The 20334-nt window shown below is 36.8% G+C and overlaps 1 protein-coding gene across 1 annotated transcript in view; it reads right to left on the bottom strand.

Moving 5' to 3' along the window:
* Positions 1–5592: 5592 nt before the first annotated feature.
* Positions 5593–20334, bottom strand: part of LOC113063869 (BTB/POZ domain-containing protein KCTD16-like) — a 64665-nt gene continuing 49923 nt past the window's right edge. Inside the window, exon 2 of the mRNA XM_026234268.1 lies at positions 5593–7058. Within this exon, the coding sequence (XP_026090053.1) occupies positions 6598–7058 (461 nt within the window). The 3' untranslated portion in view covers positions 5593–6597. The remainder of the gene's footprint in view (positions 7059–20334) is intronic.

Genomic DNA, 20334 nt, shown 5'->3' with positions numbered 1-20334 from the left:
GAACCAACCATGCCACCTCCCGGGCACCATAATATATACCTTCCGAATAACACATTAACTGGATTATTATTTAATGAATTAGCATAAGTCATCACTCCACCACTTGTGCATGACATCAATAACGACAGCCGTTTATTGTTGAAACAATGTGATTCAAACAAGGGAGATACAATTATGTCAGTATGGTTACTAAGGTACAATGAAAACAGTTGTGACTAGTTAACGTCTTCAAAAAATGCTTTGTGCTACGTTGGTAAAGCAGTAAGCTTCAACATTGTACAGGAAAGGAACTTCTGGTTAGGACATAAACATGAACTTAGAAGGGATTTTATTGCTGGTCGCGCCTTGTTCAGGCGAATATAGAACTTTGTGCATAGAGCTCATCTTGAAAGCAGTTTACAAATGAAAGCTCATTTTCAGCACACAAGAGTCAGTCAGTGGAGCAATGAGATTTACACAGATCACCAAACATAATGTTAAATCTCAAAAAGTGTATTTCCAAATAGTTCACTGTGCTTGACAAAATATCTCATCACAGATGTGTTGCCGTTATACGATGGCATGGAAAATGAAACTGAAACGAAATGGCTCACACTGAAGACTTTTATGACAGATTGTATATTTCTAACTACACCATAGCACTTTGCATTTCCTGTTCTGCTCCTGTCCTGTTCCGAGTACTGATGAGTCTGATTCACCATCTGATTCTTTAGTCAGAGCTGGGATGTGAGGAGCTGACTGTCCCTCAGGGGTGTATACCATCCATGCTGTCTCCTGGTAAGGGATGAGGAACATTATGCATACACATGATCAAAGATGGCAGAAATGGAAAAATACCAAGCAGTTACCTGCTATTAATGTAATGTTTTGCTATCTCTTAATAAGATACTCTGGATTCAGATCTTGTTTCTGAAAATTGTTTTGTAAGTATATCTTAAAGAAAAAATATTAATTTTATTTTTATCTGTAACACATTAGTTTAAGGACCAATTCTCACTATTACTGTTTATATAATACAATTGTACTACTATTTGATTAGCTTTAGATTACTTTTGACCTAACTTGTTTATCACATTCATTTAACTAGGATTGCACCATATTGATAGAAAATACAAAGAGCAAAAAAATATTCCAGTTGATGTTATTAACAACATGAAGTGTATTAAACATTACATGACGTCAAGGTTTCTCAAACTGAGGGTTTGTGAAGGAACTGCAGGGAGTTTAATGAAAAGCTAACAATTAATAAAACCATTAAAAAATTTATAATGAAAATAAATCATTTTAAAATAACAAAATAAAACACAAAAAAGCTTAAATATGTTTACCTGCATGTCATGTGACCAATGTCAACATGCTATGTTGAAATGTTGAGTAAACACTTAAAATTTAAGTCAATAAATTATGAACAATTTATTGCTATTGTTTGAAAAATATATAATCATGTCATTAATAAAACAAAACAAAACAAAGTAATTGTAGTCTGGCTATGAGTATTTTAAAATGTATTATATTTTAAGTAATTTTTTTTATTATTGTTTTTTTTTTTTCAAATCTGATAACGTAATACAGATTAATTTAATCAGTTACCACCCACTGATTCTCGTTTATTAAGCATGGAGTCATTTGATACAATAACCACACATTGAATAAACACAGAATGCATAGGGATGAACATTTTATTAATGTATGAGAAACTATGTGTACTATGAAAATATATTTCTGCTTTTGCTAACATTCACAGAAAGTGCACAGAATAAGCATGTCTAGACTGTTTAAAGAATTGGAGTAGGCCTATGTCAAAAAAGCACATGAAGAATCAAAAATATGTATAGAAGATTTTCCCATTTAAACTTTGGTAAAATTTCTGAAAAGTTTAGAAACACAGAAGCTGGCTGGACAACATAACTGGTGGCATAAGCCAAGAGAATAAAAAATAAAATAAAAAAATAAACATTGTGTCCATACTAGACATGTGGAATGAAGAGGCTAAATATGGGTGTTTATTTGTGCAGAAAGAGCCTCAAAACATTTCTCAAAAAAATGTCCTTAATGCTTTGCTATAACTTTTCGGAAGATATTTATTCCGAGATGCAAATCATTTGGTCAATATTTCAATACCATAGACAAAAAAGTTTGTTTCTAAAGAACTTTATTTTATGAACTTTTTTTAAATCCTCTGTGCTTGTATCTAAAGACGTCTCAGATGATGCTCTCTTTTATACATAACAATATACAGTACATTAGTGGCAAACATTAGCACACACAACACCCCCCCCCCCCCTCGTATTTTTGGTATGTTTTAACATCACAAACAGACAAACATTTGCAATATTTCATACACTGGCATGCGCACAATGATCTGGACCTTTTTGAAGTCTAAACAACACCAAACAACATCCTTTTTGTGGCGTGTTCTGCAACTTTTTAATGAGCATTTTAATGCATTCATTTATCTGTTTTATTCTCACACATATGGGTTTATGCAGTTGATTTTTTTTTTTTTTCTGTGGGTTAAAAAAGAAAACATAAAAAAGGCTCAAACAATAGGGTGTGTAGCTGTTGATACACCAGGCAACATTTTTAACAGGCCTGCCTGGCGGGAGAGTGGGCCACGAATATGTGAACATCTGAACGGAGCAGAAACAGATGCAGTTTCTCACAAAATATGTGCCAAACATTTCTTCTTGCTCACTTATAAGTTGCTTGTTATCATCAGATTTTCTTTCTTCTCGAACTCAACAACCTGCTTTCAGGCTTCTTTTTGACTTGAAATATCTCTTGTTCCTGACGTTTCATGAACAAATAAATCCAAAGAGCTAAAGCCAAAAGTGCCTGCATATTGATGCACATTTTGCATTGCTCATAATGACATACACATCTATTACATTCAAAATCCTAAACATTTGTTTCATTCCTCCGTGTGCTTGTGAAAATACAGAGTGACTATAACACATTCATTGAATTCATTAAATAAGAGCTTTAACACTCACCATACATACTTTAATGTAACAACAACCTAATCTCACATGGGAATCTAACTATTTTACAAGGTGGTCATTTTGTATTAATTTGTACAGTTATTATATATATAAAAAAAAATAATAATAATAATAATAAAACATGAAGTTCCACCTCTGTCCCTAGACATAACCATCACTGAATCGTAAGCATATTGTACAAAAATGCATGAATGAGACTGTATAAATTCATACAAATAAGCCACCAATTTGCCCAAATGTGTAATAGTTATGAATTTATCTGAAATTATTAGTATGAGTGAAACTCAGTATGTGCACTGAATTTCTATAAGTTTATAAGTAATAAATAAACATATCAAACACAGTAGCATAACACTGATCTCAAGCTACAGCTTGTGCGGACTTAGCCAAATGTTAGCTTGTCTTTTAAAATAGAAAGGGGAATCCATCCCATCCAATCTGACAAAGGATAATGATAACATGATAATTAAAAAAATACAATAAATTGATTTTGTCATTATTTTCTGACAGCAATAACAAGTAATATGGCAGAATATTGAGAAATGTGCCGATGTGAATCTGCTGAGAGCTTTGAGAGATGTGAGATGAAACCTGGCATGGAATTTGAAATGAACAAAAGATGCTGCATCTCTAACTCTGAGGCCTGTTTCACACCACATGCACATGAGTGTAAGCAAAGCAACAGCAGCTCTCAACATCAGAGCTGCAGCTCTATAAAAAGGTTAAGTGATTTCCGGGTTACTAAATCGAACATTACCTCAAATAATGGCCATAATTTACACATTGGCTATTGATTGTGTGCAATAGAGTGGTGCATGTATGACGTCAGAACCCGGAAGACTCGTCTGCTGCTGGTTCCTTTGAAATTTTTCTATGGGATTAAATCATGATTTTTTTATTTATTAATATTATTATTATTTTAGATGAGTAAAATAAACCCTGTGGTAAGTTTATTTTAAGTTTGAGGGCTGTAACGCTTTAGATTTGTGGAGATTTTGCAGTGTTTTTGTGTGAGGTGTGGAAAAGTCCTAGTTTCTAGTGACAAGTCATCAGTCTGTCCACGGTGAAAGTGTAAATGCCACCACAGCACAATAATGGTCAGTCAGAACATGTTTGATGTTTATTATAAAGCATTGCCTGTGTTAATGCCTCTTTGAAAGGAAGAGACAACTATTGTCGTTTACTACTTCATCGTGATGTGACTAGTTAGGATGAAGCGTAACTCTTAAACCATAAACACAAAATTTTATTGGATATCCGCTCATAACTGTATTATAATCATAATGCCATTAATAATCTAATCAAATGATAATGTACTAATCTGTCGGTCTGGCTACAATAAAAGTGGCTTTTACCACCAAAGCAGCTGTGAGTTTGTGCTTTAGGTGAGTTGTGCTCATGTGTGATATATATATATTCCAAACACTTTATTATAATTTAGTTGTTTTAAGTGATCTACGAGTAATCTCTTACTGATTACAAGTGCAATTCATATAAAATACATTTTAATATCATGTTATTTACAAGTGATTTGCAGTATTATTTTTTTACAATATAGACAGTATTTGGAAAAAACTAAAACAAGTAGGATACCTGTCCAATAAAATAATGACTTTACTGTATACTTTGACACACAGAGATAACAAATCATCTTTTCTATTTTAGATTATATTCTCTCTGCCCTTTCCTTTTTATATTTCTGGTACGTGGGCTTCGTGATGGGGGAATGAGAGGCTGGAGGCTACATTTTGATTAGCACTCAATGAATCTTAATTTATATTCCAATTCAAAGGGCTACTGTGAGAAAAGACAGATTGCAAGACCTATCTGTCATTCACCGCTCAAACTGTTCCTGTCCTTTGGTTTTGTCCTAATATTCTGAATTAAATTCATTACAAGCGTGCATCTGGAGTCTTTCACACTTCACAGTGTGTAGTGAAATGAGAGACAGCATCTTCTGTTTATGGTAAAACATCTGGGTTATTCTCAGACCTGAGAAAAAAAAAAAAAAAAATATATATATATATATATATATATATTTATATATATATATATATATATATATATATATTAGATAACAGTATATGTCTCAGTACACAGAATGCAATACAAGTCAAAGTGTTTCATCTTATGCATTATGTCTGTCAAGATGTAATACATAAACATATGCACCTCTTTTCCTCATCTAGTAACATTTTTGTAATTAATTGTGCAACATTTTTTTAAGATAGACTCCATTTAAGGATGTTAATCATGAACAGTTATTTTATAAAATATAGGAAAATAGTGAAAGAAATAACAAAAACAAAAACAAAAAAAACCGGAAAATGAATGATTAAGAGGCTGATGAATTTATCCAACTTCCATAATTATCAATTGTAATTTAATAGATTGAAAACAAATATGTGGCATTATTATTATTATTATTAAAATATTGTAGTAAACTATTACTCCATTCTCCTTATTCAGAGATTTGGCATAGTTTTAAAATAAATTCAGTAGCAGCAACTTATGATGCTTATAATGGTTTCCAAAATTTTTGCAAACCATTGCAAAATGTTAAAGTTAAATAACACAAATGTGTCTAAGCTTTATTGGTGGTGATGTTTATTTATTTATTTATTTTATTAAGGATGATATTCATTAAACATTATTTACACAAATAGGTTTCCACTGAATTATCATCAGCTATGTATAGGTCTCATTAAATGTAATAATCCTTACCGAACATATAACCAGAAGCCTTCGGTTTCTCAGCACAATATTATTAGTGATGGAATGAATAAAACAGTAAAATGTGTTCTGCAAAAAGAATGCACAACCCTAAACTATGTTTGCGTTGATACATGTATGATTGCTTCCAGGGCTATAACTCTAAACCTTTCCTGTTATTGACATGATTTTTCCAAACTTTCCACATTTAACTTTTGACCTCAAGAGCAAGCCTTATCCACTCCCATTTAGAATATCATGTTTAAATCAATATGTTTCAGGCAGCAGTTTCAAAGCCTTTATATGATGCTATTGGGTTTCCATGCATAACCCTTTAGGGGTCTTTTATTGTAGCTTAGCTGAAGGTATGAACATGGAGAATCCAAAAAATGTAAAACACGTTTGGCTCTGTGTTCTTCTGTGCTTGAGTGTTGAAATGGAAACCCACTCTCACATCCGCCAAGGCAGTGGCTATTTTAAGAAAGGGCACAGTTGGGACCACATGCATTATTGATGAGGTGGATACACGTTCATCTTTCAACCTCTGTCGCTGTGGCACTAACATACCGAGGTCAGAAATTCAGTTGTAACAAACACACAATTACACACAAAGTATAGCTCAGCAAGGGAGGCCGAAGCCAAAGAGACAAGTAGTTGTGCACCTTTCGAAAACACTTGCGTCTCTCTGGAACTCTACAAAAATGTGTTTACAAGTAAACAATTAGCATCTGAGCAGATGAAGTGGTCACTCGGGTTATCGACTGACATTGAAAACAAAGTCAGAGGCAGTAGTAGTGTGGTGTGTACTAGCAATATTAGTTGTAGTAGTGGACACATGTGTTATTGAAGCTTGCACTTTTAGTTTTGAAGGCCACTGTGGCCCTCAAAGACGGTATTTGCGCAGGAGGTCGGATTGCCACATGTACTTGCGCTCGGGAAACTGCTCGGGAATCTTGATCTTGCGGAAGTCCTTGATGCACTTCTCCAGCTCCTCTTCCACAGTCAACTTTTCTTTCGCTGGCCGCTTCTTGCAGGTGCTGGTGTCCCGGGAACTTGCGGTGAGACTCCGGAGAAGGTCGCTCTTGCGACGCTGCTCGGACTGCTGCTGCTGCAGGAGATGCTGAACGGGGCCCTTCTTGGGAGGCCTGTCCAATGTCTGCACGTGTGTCTGTCGACTGACTGGGCCACGGATGACAGTACCTTGCGGGGAGCCGGCCTCGGAATGGCTCTCTGAGCTGGAGGTAGAGAGTTCGTTGAAAGAGGTTCCACTCTCACCTTCACCTTCACCTTTGTGACTTTTGCAGCAGCAGTCGCAAGGTGGAGATGACCATCGAGATGGGCCACCTGGAAAAGAGAAGAGAAGAGTTCACACGAGGCCTAAAGGCATTAGTCTTCAGGGTGACGTGGACCATGTTTATGGAATAATAGTGCACTGCTTACTATATAATGTGCCATACATATTGTACTTTTGGGAACTATTTTCAGCATATGGTAGCACTCTGTAGAACAGAATTTTCAGTTTATATGATTTTATTTAATAAAAATATAAATGGATAGCCGCAATTCCAGAGCATTTCAGGGCCAGTCACATTTCCACTGCCACTTCCGGGGCTTGATCTGGTCTTCTCAGAATCAATGAGCAGGGATTTTTGGCCTGCCAACAGTGGAAAAGCGACTGTTGATAACTTCCTTCTCTCTATCCCTAGAGTCCAACCCTGCATCTGTCCCGAACCACATGGAACCTTTTAATCAACAAATTGTCCTCAAAGGTCGAGGAAGAAGCAACCGTTTTGAATGTGATAACAATATGAGCTGCATGCATGATGCATCCATTTCAATTAGGCCACATTTATAAATTGTGGGAACAAAATAATAAATTGTGCACATGATTTAGCATACTATTTTTTTCCTGCATGCCATGTGCAGTGCCCTGTACAGAACGGATATGAAACACAAACGTGGAATCAGGAAAAAAGCATAAAGGTTTCGATATTCTCAGTTCGGTATCAGACCTCATTCATAAGTGGTAATAAATCTAAAAATGAATTGGATCCATGTATTAGTATCTGCCATGTAAAAGGACAGATTGAATATTCTAGTCAATGCGAGTCGTCATTGAAACAAAAATGGCGTCAACTCAGGTGAACACCCAATGTGATTCTGGAAAGAGTGTTACAGTGTTCTTGGAAACCCATGTGTTGAAAGCAGTGATCATCTTAGCACCAGTATAATAAGGCTTACTCCACAAAAACATACTGTATGCTTTTATGTCAGCCACAAAGCACTACAATCAGGAGTGTGAGACAGACAATATTCAGTGTTATTCACCTAACCGAGTGAAGCCAATTACACAGGCTGTGTTTTCTAAGGCCTGTCACTGATGAACTGTCTGTTATTCTCCACCACACTGATCCATGCTATTTCACAACACTGATTCATGTCAGATTTTTAATTATGCAACCTCAATCCATTTGCATTTAATTATGCAAATGGAAGTCGGGGTGTCAAAAATGATTCACAGCGAGAGTGGCGGCACTTGATCAAACCCATTAGCCACCTATATGAATGTTTATGCACAAAGTCAGGGCCACATAGTTATAATTAAATATAATATAAAAGGTAATTGTGCAGTTGTGTCCACATTTTGTATTCTAGATTTGGCAAGTACAGACCTTCAGTGTCAAATTATCATCTTTCGACATGAAAGAATATAATGAAAGAATATAATATGAATGTACAGTACATAATCTACCAAAGAAATAATATCACAAAATATACTTTAATCCCTTTTATTTTAATCATTTTAAATTAGATGAAACCTATGTAATCAATTATTAAATGTTATTAACAGTTCAGTACATATGTTGTACCTTCAATTGCAATCTTCATCGGGGAATGAATGAATGTCAGCTATACATATTTAGACCTTTTTAACAAGGTTCAAAAGGTGCATAATCATGCTGCAAGTGCCAGAAAGATGTTCATTTGCTGCAGTGAAGCTATTTGGTAGCGCTATTGATCCCAAAACCGGCAACAGAGACCTTGTACTTCAGACACTGCAATAAAACAGTTGTGCTGTGTTGAAAACAGACATTAAACCTCTAGGGATCCACTTCAAGCATATGTGATCAAGTATAAATATGTCACTTTTCCATTAACAACAGTAGGAGACAATATGCCAATAAATATCCACAGTGCTTAAAACAAGACCTATCTTTATTGGGACAGTAAGAGTCCTAACAAAAATGATAGGAAGTTGCACTTCTCATTATGTGGCAGAGTCTGCTCTAGAAGTAATTTGTGTCACTCAGCATGAAAAGGGACCTTTGATCCATGAGTCAAGGCCTCATAACTGGTGTTTTGAAAAGTGTCCCCTGACTTGGCAAAACAGCTAAATCAGCCGGTGGCCAATTTTCTTGTCCAAACGGAATTAAGGGGATGGGCCAAAGAAGTGTTGACAAATGCCACACATTTAAAAATGCCTCCGTGAATCACGTAGTTGGTCATGGGTAAATGTTGCATAAGTTCATTAATGTATATAATAATACTCAATGCTTTTTTGGCCCTATTTTTTATTTATTTTTCTTGGTATTTTAGTGGGTCTATACAGATGGGCGAAACCAAACTTTTTTAATACTTTTACTTTTTATTATGTGTAGCGTATCAGACCCGAACCAGAGCTGCATGGAGAGGCGTGTGGAGTGTTGCCCAGAACATAACCATACCGCCAACACTAACTGTATGCAATTATAATTGTCATTAAATATACTTGACGGAAGTGGTCCTGATTGAAACTAGTTAACCAACCAACCAACTCTTTCACAGAACAGCTTTCGACATTAACACCATTGGAACAATTATTGACAATTTCAATTCGGAGAAGAGATTGTCAAATTTGGGGCAAGTAAATGAGATGCAACGCCGGACATCACATGTAAACCAATGAGAGTAATACACAAGATTCTTGGATTGACTTCCCCCCACCTAGCAGAACCAGACTGAAATTCCTAAAGGGGCCTTTAACTTCTGGTGTCCACAGAAATCTTTGTAAGAGAATGGCACAAGAACTGTCTTTTAATGAACTCAAAAGGACTTCTAAATTAATATCAGTCTATTGCTTAACTCCATATTAATTTATATGCAACCCACACATTTGATTATCATGTTTATAATCACTTATTGTGTATGTATTTGAATAACTATTGGATAGCTTAAGGAGTCATATTCTTGTTTAGTATGGATGTGTTTGAATCTGCTTGCTTGGAATGTATCTGACCATCAGTTATTTGTCAAATGTTTCATATTCTTGTTATAGGAATCATGTCCAAAATTATACCCTTTAAGAGCGGGAAAATTCGGACCACGTGCTTGATAAGATAACATGATTTATGATACCCCGGACAAAAAGAAAATATCTGATTGGTCAAGACAACATTTGAGGTGTAGCCAACAGGCCAGTTTAAATACTTAGGACACCATCAAATCTTGTTTTTAGCTTGCTTCTTAGCTTTTGCTATTAGTAATGCCTGCTTTTAGCCTTTTAGTTGCTTTTTAGCGTCTTTTTTAGAATGCTTTTAGTTTACTTTTAGCTTGCAGCTTTGCTTCCTAGCTTTTGCATTTAGCCATGCTTTTAGTCATCACTGTAAACGTTCTTTGAGCGCGGTTCCAGCGTGCTTCGACCTGCATGACTGCAGCTACTTAGCCACGATGAGAAGAAACACCACCTAGTCTCGTCAAACTTTACTTCTGTTCTTTTACTTTAGTTTCTTTTCTTTTCTGTTTGAGAGTTTCGTGTTCTGAGTTAAGTTTTGTAACACCATGTCTCTGAGTCTGAACTCGAGTGCCCGTTCAACTTCAACTAGCCCACACAACTCCGCGTCTTCAGCCAACGCCCAACCACGGGCTTCCCAAGACGTCACTTCAATGACTACAAAACTTCCAGCCAATCAGCAACATCGGGAAACCCCCTTTCAATGACAACAAAGGGAACCCCTTTACACAGGAAATGGAAGTACCTCCAGACTGATCTATACTGGTGTATCTAATATAATTTTAACCTCGTTGAGGAACTCATTGCGAGGGTTAATTAAGTGATTGATGGTGGTTCATGTCTATGCAATTTCACGTAATGCTGTAAACTTGGGATTCCACATTTTCATTCTCTTAAACTCATTCTTTCCTAACTTTCTATCTTCCTGAAATTTGTATGAATGTCTTGGATTTATCTAATAAAGCCATATTCATATTGAAAAGAGAAGTATCTTGTGTTTTGTGCTTACAAGTTAATGTCTTAAACTGCCGATCTTGTTACTGTGCTAATTGGTAGTGTTTTCACTATACTTTGGATATTAATATCCAGCGCAGATTTGATGTTAAACGGCTCGTTCAGTGAATCGCAGGGCGTCTCAGTTATCAGCCGTGAAACAGTGATTCTGTTCAAATTCCCTTTAAAATCTTAAATGATTCCCTTTGAGCTAAATTGACCTGTTTCCCTTACATATACTATACCAACAATTTTGATAAAAATTTTAAGGATACCAATACAGATTATTTCCCAAATGGGTATATGATTTTATTTAATTTTTTCAAGATTTTGAATTAAATTTAAAGACAAATCACATCTACATGACCCATACTGGCCACCACAGTTCCTTTCTTTTAATCTCTCTCAGTTTAATGCGGAAGTGAGTCTTTGCATGGTGATGTATAGTCACTTCTTGCAGTCATATGACACAGGCCAGCTAAATGTGTCAGGGTGTTTTGGTACAAAAATTAAGAAAATAACTCAAAACATTTGAAAGTGATGTATCGATACCAACTAAGTAGCTTGTGAGTATCGATATATTCATACTGCAGCATCGATGTGCACATACCTACTGGTTAGAATTTTCTATTATTATTTATCCACCTTTATGTTGTTGCATATAAAAATAGTTTGCTTTATTTCATTGAACACAAAAGTATAAAGGCTTAAGAATTCTTGGAATGTAGTCATAAGGACCACTTGCTTTCATTTTTATTACTTTTTTTTTTTTTTTTTGGACCCTGACAGACACAGTGACTTTGAAGTGTTGTTTTATGTAAAATAGTTGTTTTAGTTATTTATTTTTTTATTCTCCTTTTGTGTTCCACGGAAAAAAAGTAAGTCATACCACTTTGGAATGGAATGTGGATGAGTGAATGATGGTTTTCAATTTTGGATGATCTATTGCTTGACGAAAACATAAGACGAGGAGTCTGCATCATCTATGTGGGTTTACTGTCTGCTTTCCCATTAGGATATTGTGTTTCCATCCAAAAGTGAATAATCAGGAATTGAATAATAATCTTTGAAACTAGACTTGTTTAAAAAATCTCTTAAGTGATATTTTTTTTTATATATGTTATTCTATTAATACATTCTTTTGGAGAGTTCTCCTGTCCTTAAAAGTTGTGCTTGATTCAGAGACCATGAAGTGCACAGGAGATGTCCACAGCTAAATAAAGCTATGTCTGGGCCCAAAAAAATCAATATTCAATATTCTATTCAACATAGAACAATGCATGTGTATATATTTGTTCTGGATTGTAATGCAGTTGATTTGAAAGGGCGCTTTTTCCAAAACTCATTTTGAGCAAAAAAATTAAATAAAAATGTCTTAATTCCTCAAAAAATTTAATGGAAAAACTAAAATAGTGTAATGTATATGCTATAATAAATCCAATCTACTTAAATTAAGAGTTTGAATTCATTCAAAGAAATGGATCAATATTACCAACACTAACAGCATTTCAGCTATTGAATTTTAATGGTAGAGACATGAATATAACATTTGTGAGTTTGTAAACATTTGTAAACATAAGTTTAATTACACAGTCTTTAGAAAATCTTTCTTTATATGCACAATATTAAAATCTGCTTCTTTATATGCACAATATTAATGTGATCACCACCAAAGTCTTTACAAAAATATAATGCCCAGTTCTACTTCCTAAATCCTTATGGCAAGTTCGTTTGAGGCTGCAATGATAAGAGGCACTAGAAAAGCTCCAAATAAACCAGATAATTAATGCTTCAATCTAAGTATGTCCACAAGCCATTGACTGCTGAGCCTCAATATATCTACAACAGCTGACAGGGGCAGCACCCTGTCACAGCTTCCCACCCTCTGTGTGCTGACCGACAAGCCCTGATCAATCAGCTGTTCCAACACACACCAGCCCGATCTGTCCGCCCAGCCGCCCACCCATCCATCTTCACTTGCACTCTGGTCTTATCAATACATCAGGCAGCTGGTGTAGGTGTCTGAGCCATCGGACCCCGATTGATTCCTGTCATATACCTTGGCAACATGCTGAAAATGGCAAGGCGAAGATAAACGTTGGCACTGCCATGCAAGCGGATATCCCTCTCCTTCTCATTTATTTGCCACTGTCACGTCACTGATGCACTATTTTTAACGAGTCAGGACACTGTACCTCACGTCATAGTTCCTGGCAGGAGTCACAATCACTGAATCTCAGGCCTTAGAAGAAACCATTAGCAATACATTTGTTAAGATGCCAAAAGACCCACATAGCCAGATGTATAACTTGCAGCATAAAGTCTGGACCACACAGGAGCTTACTCTGGACAAGAATTGTCCATTAGACAGGAAGAGACAGCTAAGTCAATGCCATCCTTCAGCTCAAACACACAAAAGAATTAAGCTTATTATAGATTATAGATTGTGCATTCATTTACATGTATTTATTTTGCAGTCACTTTTATCCAAAGTGACTTTAAATGAGTAATAGAACAAGCAATAGAAAGTTTCAAACATTGTTAAAAATAGAACAGAGAGGGATAAGGGGATAACAGAATGTGTGTGGGTTTTTTTTTTTAGGACCATCACGCAGGGACAGTGAGCAGCCGGTGGCCCATTGGTTTGTCTCCTGTTCTGACAGTGTAAACATCCAATCACAATGCACTATAGACAGAGTGATGAAGTATTTGGCTCTGCCTACATAGAGATCGCTTCAACCCAACTTCTTCCTTGTCTACTCTTTCCATGTTTTTACAGCAGCTTTATCAAGAACAGGCTTGCTTTGTGGTGAGTGATGTGGGCCAAAGAGCCAGGCAGGAGGAGAAGAAGAGAGTAGTTGAATCGCTAAAGTGCTTGATAGGGACTCGCAACGGAGGCAGGCTACCTATCCTAATGTGTGTGCACTATGAGTGTAGAATACATAAATACTTTTTAATAAAACGTAAAATAATCACTTGCAATTTTTTTTGCCAAGTCAAATGTGCTCATAGAGGTGTACATTGGGCAATATGAATAAATCTATATTTAAATTTAAAAAGACAAAACATATTACAAAACAAGATGTGATATGAGTGAAATATATAGGTTACATTCTTTACATACACTACCAGTCAAAATATCTTCAGGCCGTCGCTAGTGGGGTGAAAGGCGGTGACGATTATATCCCTGTAAAACAAAAGGCTAAAAAAAAAAAAAAACCATAGAAAACTGTGTTTTATGAAATTCATAAATTGTAGTTTTGTAGTTTTCCAGTTGTTTAGGTGTATGGCTGGTGTAGGGTGATAGAAAATACAGTTTGTACAGTATAAAAACCATTGCGCTTAATTATGGAGAATCCCGGTAAACCTCAAATGCAAGTGTGTGTGTTCACATTTTTGTCCATGTGTCTTTTATTCCCTGTGAGCATCAAGATATTCTCCATGCACAGTTTTAAGCAAGACTGCTTCAACTGCTGGGCAATATGCCAGCTGTCAGCCAGGCATGCTGTGTTCTCTGTAGTGATGGAGTCATCTTAATTAGGCCCATCTATTTCTGGGCATGAAAACGATGACACATGTTACATGAAAAAATTGCTTAATAGTTTTATACTTTGAATTACTGCTCATCTCTATTTGACTAACTATGTAGATGGACAAAACAGTATTGTTAAATATATTTGTGTTCAGATGAAGGAAAGTAATTTGGAACAACGTGAAAGTGATTAAATGATGACAGCACTTTTATATTTTGGAGGGTGAACTCATTTGTAAGTTGCTTTGAATAAAAGTAAAATGTAAATGTAACTCTCACTTTAACACATTTCTTATTGTGCATAAATCATGAGAAAAATGCTGGATATATTTATTCGTCACAGTGCAAGAACTTATTCTGAAACAGCTTATATTTCTGACTGATGTCACCACGCCTCTATATTTGAAACTTTTAAACCACCTGGCATCATTTTGGTATCGAATGCCCACTTTTCAAGATCTACTCAATTCTGATCAACACACATTTTTTCCATTCAATATTCAGTTTCACTCAGGAATATGGAAATTTCATGTTGACTTTTAAGAAAAATTCAGCATTTCCCATTAACTCTTTTAAAAGGCTATGCTGTGATACTAAGACAGAATGTGGGATTTCAAAGTAGTAATTTCAGAAGTTTGCATCATGCATTTCATCACTTTTTATTTAATAAGAATGTCAAAAATAATTGACATTACCACAACCACATCAGGTCCTCTTATGCTTTTTGGTATTATTGGATATCGAACCATCACATTCCATGTTTGAATAAGAGTGTAATCTTATGTTTACATTTACTGAATGACAAAACTGAATTGTGATTGGTTTGATTTCCAGGAAAAGCAAGCACTGGTCAAATGTAAAATGCCTTGAATGCCATTTAAGCCACTTTGGATAAAAGCATCTGCTGTAAAATGAGATTTAACAATTTTTGGTCACACTTTAGATTGTGAAATGATTCTCACTGTTAACTAACTATTTAGAGAATGAAGTCCTCAACACCGTGGGCAGATCCCATGTAGGGACAGTGATGGGATGAGGTGGGTTGAACCTTTTAGATCCCTTCAGAAAATGAACAACCAGGTTGTTACTGTCCACCAACTGTCCAGCTAAATGAGCGTGAGAGGCTGCTATGGCTGCTACATAAATCTTGAGCATGGAAGGGGAACGGCCCTTATCCAACAGCTCTTGCAGGAAGGACAATGTCAGAGATATGTCGCATGAGATTGTGTCTGCTCTGCGGGCTGTACACCAGGCGGAGAAGAAAGACCTCTTGGGGAGGTTCACAAGTTCCCATCGAGAGGTAAAATGTGCAGGGCCCACAGTTCTGGGCTGGGGGTGCCATAACGTCCCTTTCGCCTGAGAGAGGAGATCCCACCTCAGGGGAATGAACCATTGGGCTGCCAAGAGCAGCTGGCACAGCTCCGCCAACCAGTGCTGGTTCCTCCAGAGCGGCGCCACCAATAGCACCTTGCGTTTCTGTTCCCTGACTTGCTCGATTACCTGTGGAGTCAGAGCGATCAGGGGTCAAGCATTGAGGTGGAGGTTGGGCAAACGCGTCCTTGTCCTTTGAAAAGTAAGTTGGGCAATGAGAGTCGACCTCTGCCCTGCCAAAGATCTCCCAGATTTTCTGAACCGTTTGGGGGTGAAGCATCCACTCCTCCAAGGATGCATTGCTGCAGGACAGCATGTCCTCTCCTAGGTTCAACCTGCCCGGTATATGCGCTGCTCTCAGTGACACAAGGTGAGTTGAGCCCATACCAAGAGGCGGTCCACTACTGTAAAGAGGCGCTTCGAGGAGAGACCGCTCTTATGATTTAAATAGAACACCACCCTCATGCTGTCTGGACGGACTTGGATGTAGTGACCTTTCAGGTCTGGCAGAAAGGTTTAATGGCCCAAACATACTGCCAGTTGATGTAAAGCTGGCCTTCTGCCTTCGACCAGTGGCCGAAAGCTGGTCTGCCATTGAACCTTTGCATAACAGAGGCATTTTGGGGGCTGGTCCGGCTGAAGGGAGACTTGTCCCCCTCCTTTTCCTGTCCCGCAGATCAGGATAATGCCAGGGACGCAGGGTTCAATGCCATCTTTGGTCAGGGCCCTGGTGTTCAGGGAATTAGTATTGCCTTGCCGAGCGCACTACATTCTTGATCTCCATGAGGTTTAGCCATAAGTGGCACTCCAGCCCCACTGAGCTGGCCATTGATCTGCCAGCCACCTGCGCTGTTATCTTGGTGGCATGAAGGGCCAGGTCGGTCGTGCTGTGCATATCTTTGAAAGCCGCGGGGTCTGGGTCAGACTCATCTATACAATGGAGGAGTTTGGCCTGGAAGACCTGGAAGACCGCTGTCAAATGGAGCGCTGAAGCTGCCTCTCCAGCAGACGAGTAGGCTCTTACGGCGAGAGCCAAAGTCATTCTACACTGCTTGGACGGGTGGTCAGCCTTTGCCTTCCAACCGATGGTGGGGAGATGCACAGCCCACAGACTCATCCATGGGAGACAGCTTGTTGTACCCTTTATTTTTGGCACCGGTCAGGCGAACGAAGAAGAGGCATGGAGGCGAGCCGAGTAGGGGGCACGCCAAGACTTGATGATCTCGTCATGGACTTCACTTTCCGTGAGCGCAGAGAGGCTCATCTCCTCACAATAAGGACATTCTGTCTCAGTGAGCGAAGCTTCAGCATGGACAGAGCCCAAGCATGAAACGCACTCGCCGTGACCATCAGCAGTGTGCAGGGGAGCCCTGCATGAGTGACAGAAATGGCACGGCATTTGAAACAACTCTTTGAAATTTTCTCTTTTAATCTACCTGATATCGGCAGGGACGTGGAGATGTCGCTTCTGCTGGCGCGAAGGGGGCGAGAAGCTGTGAGAATGGCAGAGCAGGAAGATGTCTCTCGATCCAATGCAAGGCTTGATCATGGTGGAGGCTGTCTCAGTCTTGAATAGTGGAGATCTGTAGTCGTCACCAAAGGAGAATAATCTGTGGATCCTGTGGTGATGTGCCGTTTATATAGCCAGATGCCCCGACCCATTCTGCTGGGCTTCACTGCCATAAGCTCATGCAGCTCCGCTGCCAAGCCATTGGTTGGTTTTTATATTCACTGCATGAACCAATGGCCATGCAGTTACATTGTGTTACTAAAAAATACTTCAGTCATTGGAGAAAAACGAGTCCCTCCCCCTATAGCATCTTTAACAAGAAGCAGTATGTGTGAAGTATCGACAGGGAACTGATAATTTGCTGCTTGTTAAATTTTGGTATGGGGTAGGATTAAGGGACCTAATACATGCTCGTGCAGAATAATCCATTAATATGTGCTTCATAAGTACTAATAAATAGTCAATATGCTAGTAATATGTGTGCTTATAAGCAAGTACTTAATAGCGAGACTTGGTCCCTAAAGTGTTACTGTATTTTATTTTATTTTTCCCATAAATACATCACTAAAACTACTACTAAGATTGAACTAATCTTCCTTAATAGACTCTGTCTTTGTATACCAGTGTATCAAACGAGACTGCTTTTACTATACATTTGTGAAGTAATTTTTATTGCCAAGGTCTCCAAGCATCTAGCAGCATTCACAGCTGCCGCAGTGCTTATGAAAAACAAACATATCTGCAGGGCTTATTTATCTAACTGACCACAGGAAAAAAAGTGTTGATGCTGCATTTACTGCTGCACCTGCAGATTGAGATCACAGATAAACAAGGTGAAACTAGAGCAGCACTGAGATCTCCTTGAGTTATGGGATCAGAGTCCCAAAATACATAAAAAAGACACACTTGCTTGCATATTAACTGAAGCAAAGTGAGAGGCTGATGGAGGCTGAGAAAGGGGTGATAGGTACTGTATCAAAACTGTGCATTGAGAATAAATATTTTTGCCATGGTTCCAACCTCACCCCACAACCAAACATAGAAGCATATCTTAAAGGTCTGTGTCCTAAAGTGTTCCTGTGCAGTGAACAGTTAAATAAAAATAAAAAAAGAAGAATAAAAATTAAAAATATAAATGATAATTAATCTCTTACCATTAGACAACACTCCAGTTAATCCAGCTCTTTATTTCAATTAGATTTTTTCTTCATTTAAAATAAAATGAAACAATAAAATAAATTGTTAATAGCTAAAAAAGTTAAGAGATCTTAAAGATATCTTTTGATAAATGGGTGTGAGTCAGAAGTCATTTAATTTATGAAAGCGAACAGCCAGGGTGTGTTTCATCAGTATTATTTATGTAGCATTGTCATACTGATCAATTTTTTGTTAATATTTCAAATTAGATTTTTTTTTTCTATTTTCTGTTTTCACTTTAAATTTGGTTAAAATTTAGTTTCCTTTACTTTTGTATTTATTTATTTTTTCTTTCAGTTTTTTTTTTTTTTTTTTAAGAAATGTCTTCATATGTATTTATTTATTAATTTATTTTACTTCAAGTTGAGAAATGCTGCCTTATCAAATATCTGAAATAAAATATGTTTAGATATTTTATGTGATTTTGGATCCTTTTCTTTTAAGTTTTCTCACAATTTATTGTATTATAGTTTAGATTTATTTTGAGTTATTTACCTTTTGTGTTCCACAGAAAAAAGAAAAGAAAAAGAAAATCACATTCTCTAAGTAAAGTTATCATATTAGGGTAAGTAAATTATGACTTTTTTTAATTTTTATGTGGATTAACCCTTTAAATAATGGTTGACTAAATCTGCAAGAGCATAATTTTATGTTGCTGTTATTATTTTAAAGGAGTCTGACACCAGTTTTAACAAAGACCAAGACACAGGGCAACTGTCATATCAGCAGTCTTCCCCATGATTCTGGAGCCTAGTGAACCAAACTGAGAGACCATTTTTTAGGCTTAGGAAACCTTTGCAGGTGTTTTGAGTTGATTAGCTGATTGGCATGTCACCATATTCTAATTTGTTGAGATAGTGAATTGGTGGGTTTTTGTTGCCAAAATCATCACCATTAAAAGAACCAAAGACTTAAACTACTTCAGTCTATGTGCATTGAATTTATTTAATACACAAGTTTTGCACTTTGAGTTAAATTACTGAAATAAATGAACTTTTCCACGACATTCTAATTTATTGAGAAGCACCTGTATATTCTGGTTATAGCTAAAATGATTTTTTATTTTTTTTAAATCAATATTCAGGAGATGACTTGATATAGTTAGTGTAGAACTTATTGAATGTTCTAATTGTACCCTAATATGCAAACAATATATTGAAGCTGCAGTAGGTAACATTTGTAAAAATATATTTTTTACTAGGGCTGTCAAATGATTACAATTTTTAATCTAAATTAATCAGAATTTTCAGTGGATTAATCATGATTAATCACTATTTGCCACTACACCTGAATCCTAACAATTTTTTTTTCTGAAATGCATACCAAAAGATAAATAACAGGACACAGATACATAATTTTCATGTATTGTTTCATCATGTGGTTCTTTTTTTCTGAATTTCAAAAGTTTAACATTTACTTAGATCAAATTTACCTGAGCACTATATCAAACCATGCCATTTAACTACAGATAGTGTAAGAGTTTTAGGTGAACCAGTGGTTAAATATAGCCACATATCTATGAAATTATGGATAGAGAAACTCAAAAGAATGAACTCAGAAACAAAAACATGCGCCACAATCACATAAGCAGCACTCTGGGCACTCTTGTTTTTGGGAGGTGTTCATTTGCTCTGCCACAATACTTTAGGATCGATATTTTCACGTTCTGAAGGCTTCAAGTGCCAGTAAAACCAAGTAAAAATGCATATGCTTTCCCAAACAGCTGTAATTTTCGCTGCATTGCATG

The sequence above is a fragment of the Carassius auratus genome, chromosome 46 (assembly GCF_003368295.1).
Source record: "Carassius auratus strain Wakin chromosome 46, ASM336829v1, whole genome shotgun sequence".
Lineage (NCBI taxonomy): Eukaryota > Metazoa > Chordata > Actinopteri > Cypriniformes > Cyprinidae > Carassius > Carassius auratus.
This window is presented reverse-complemented; position numbering and strand designations above follow the sequence as displayed.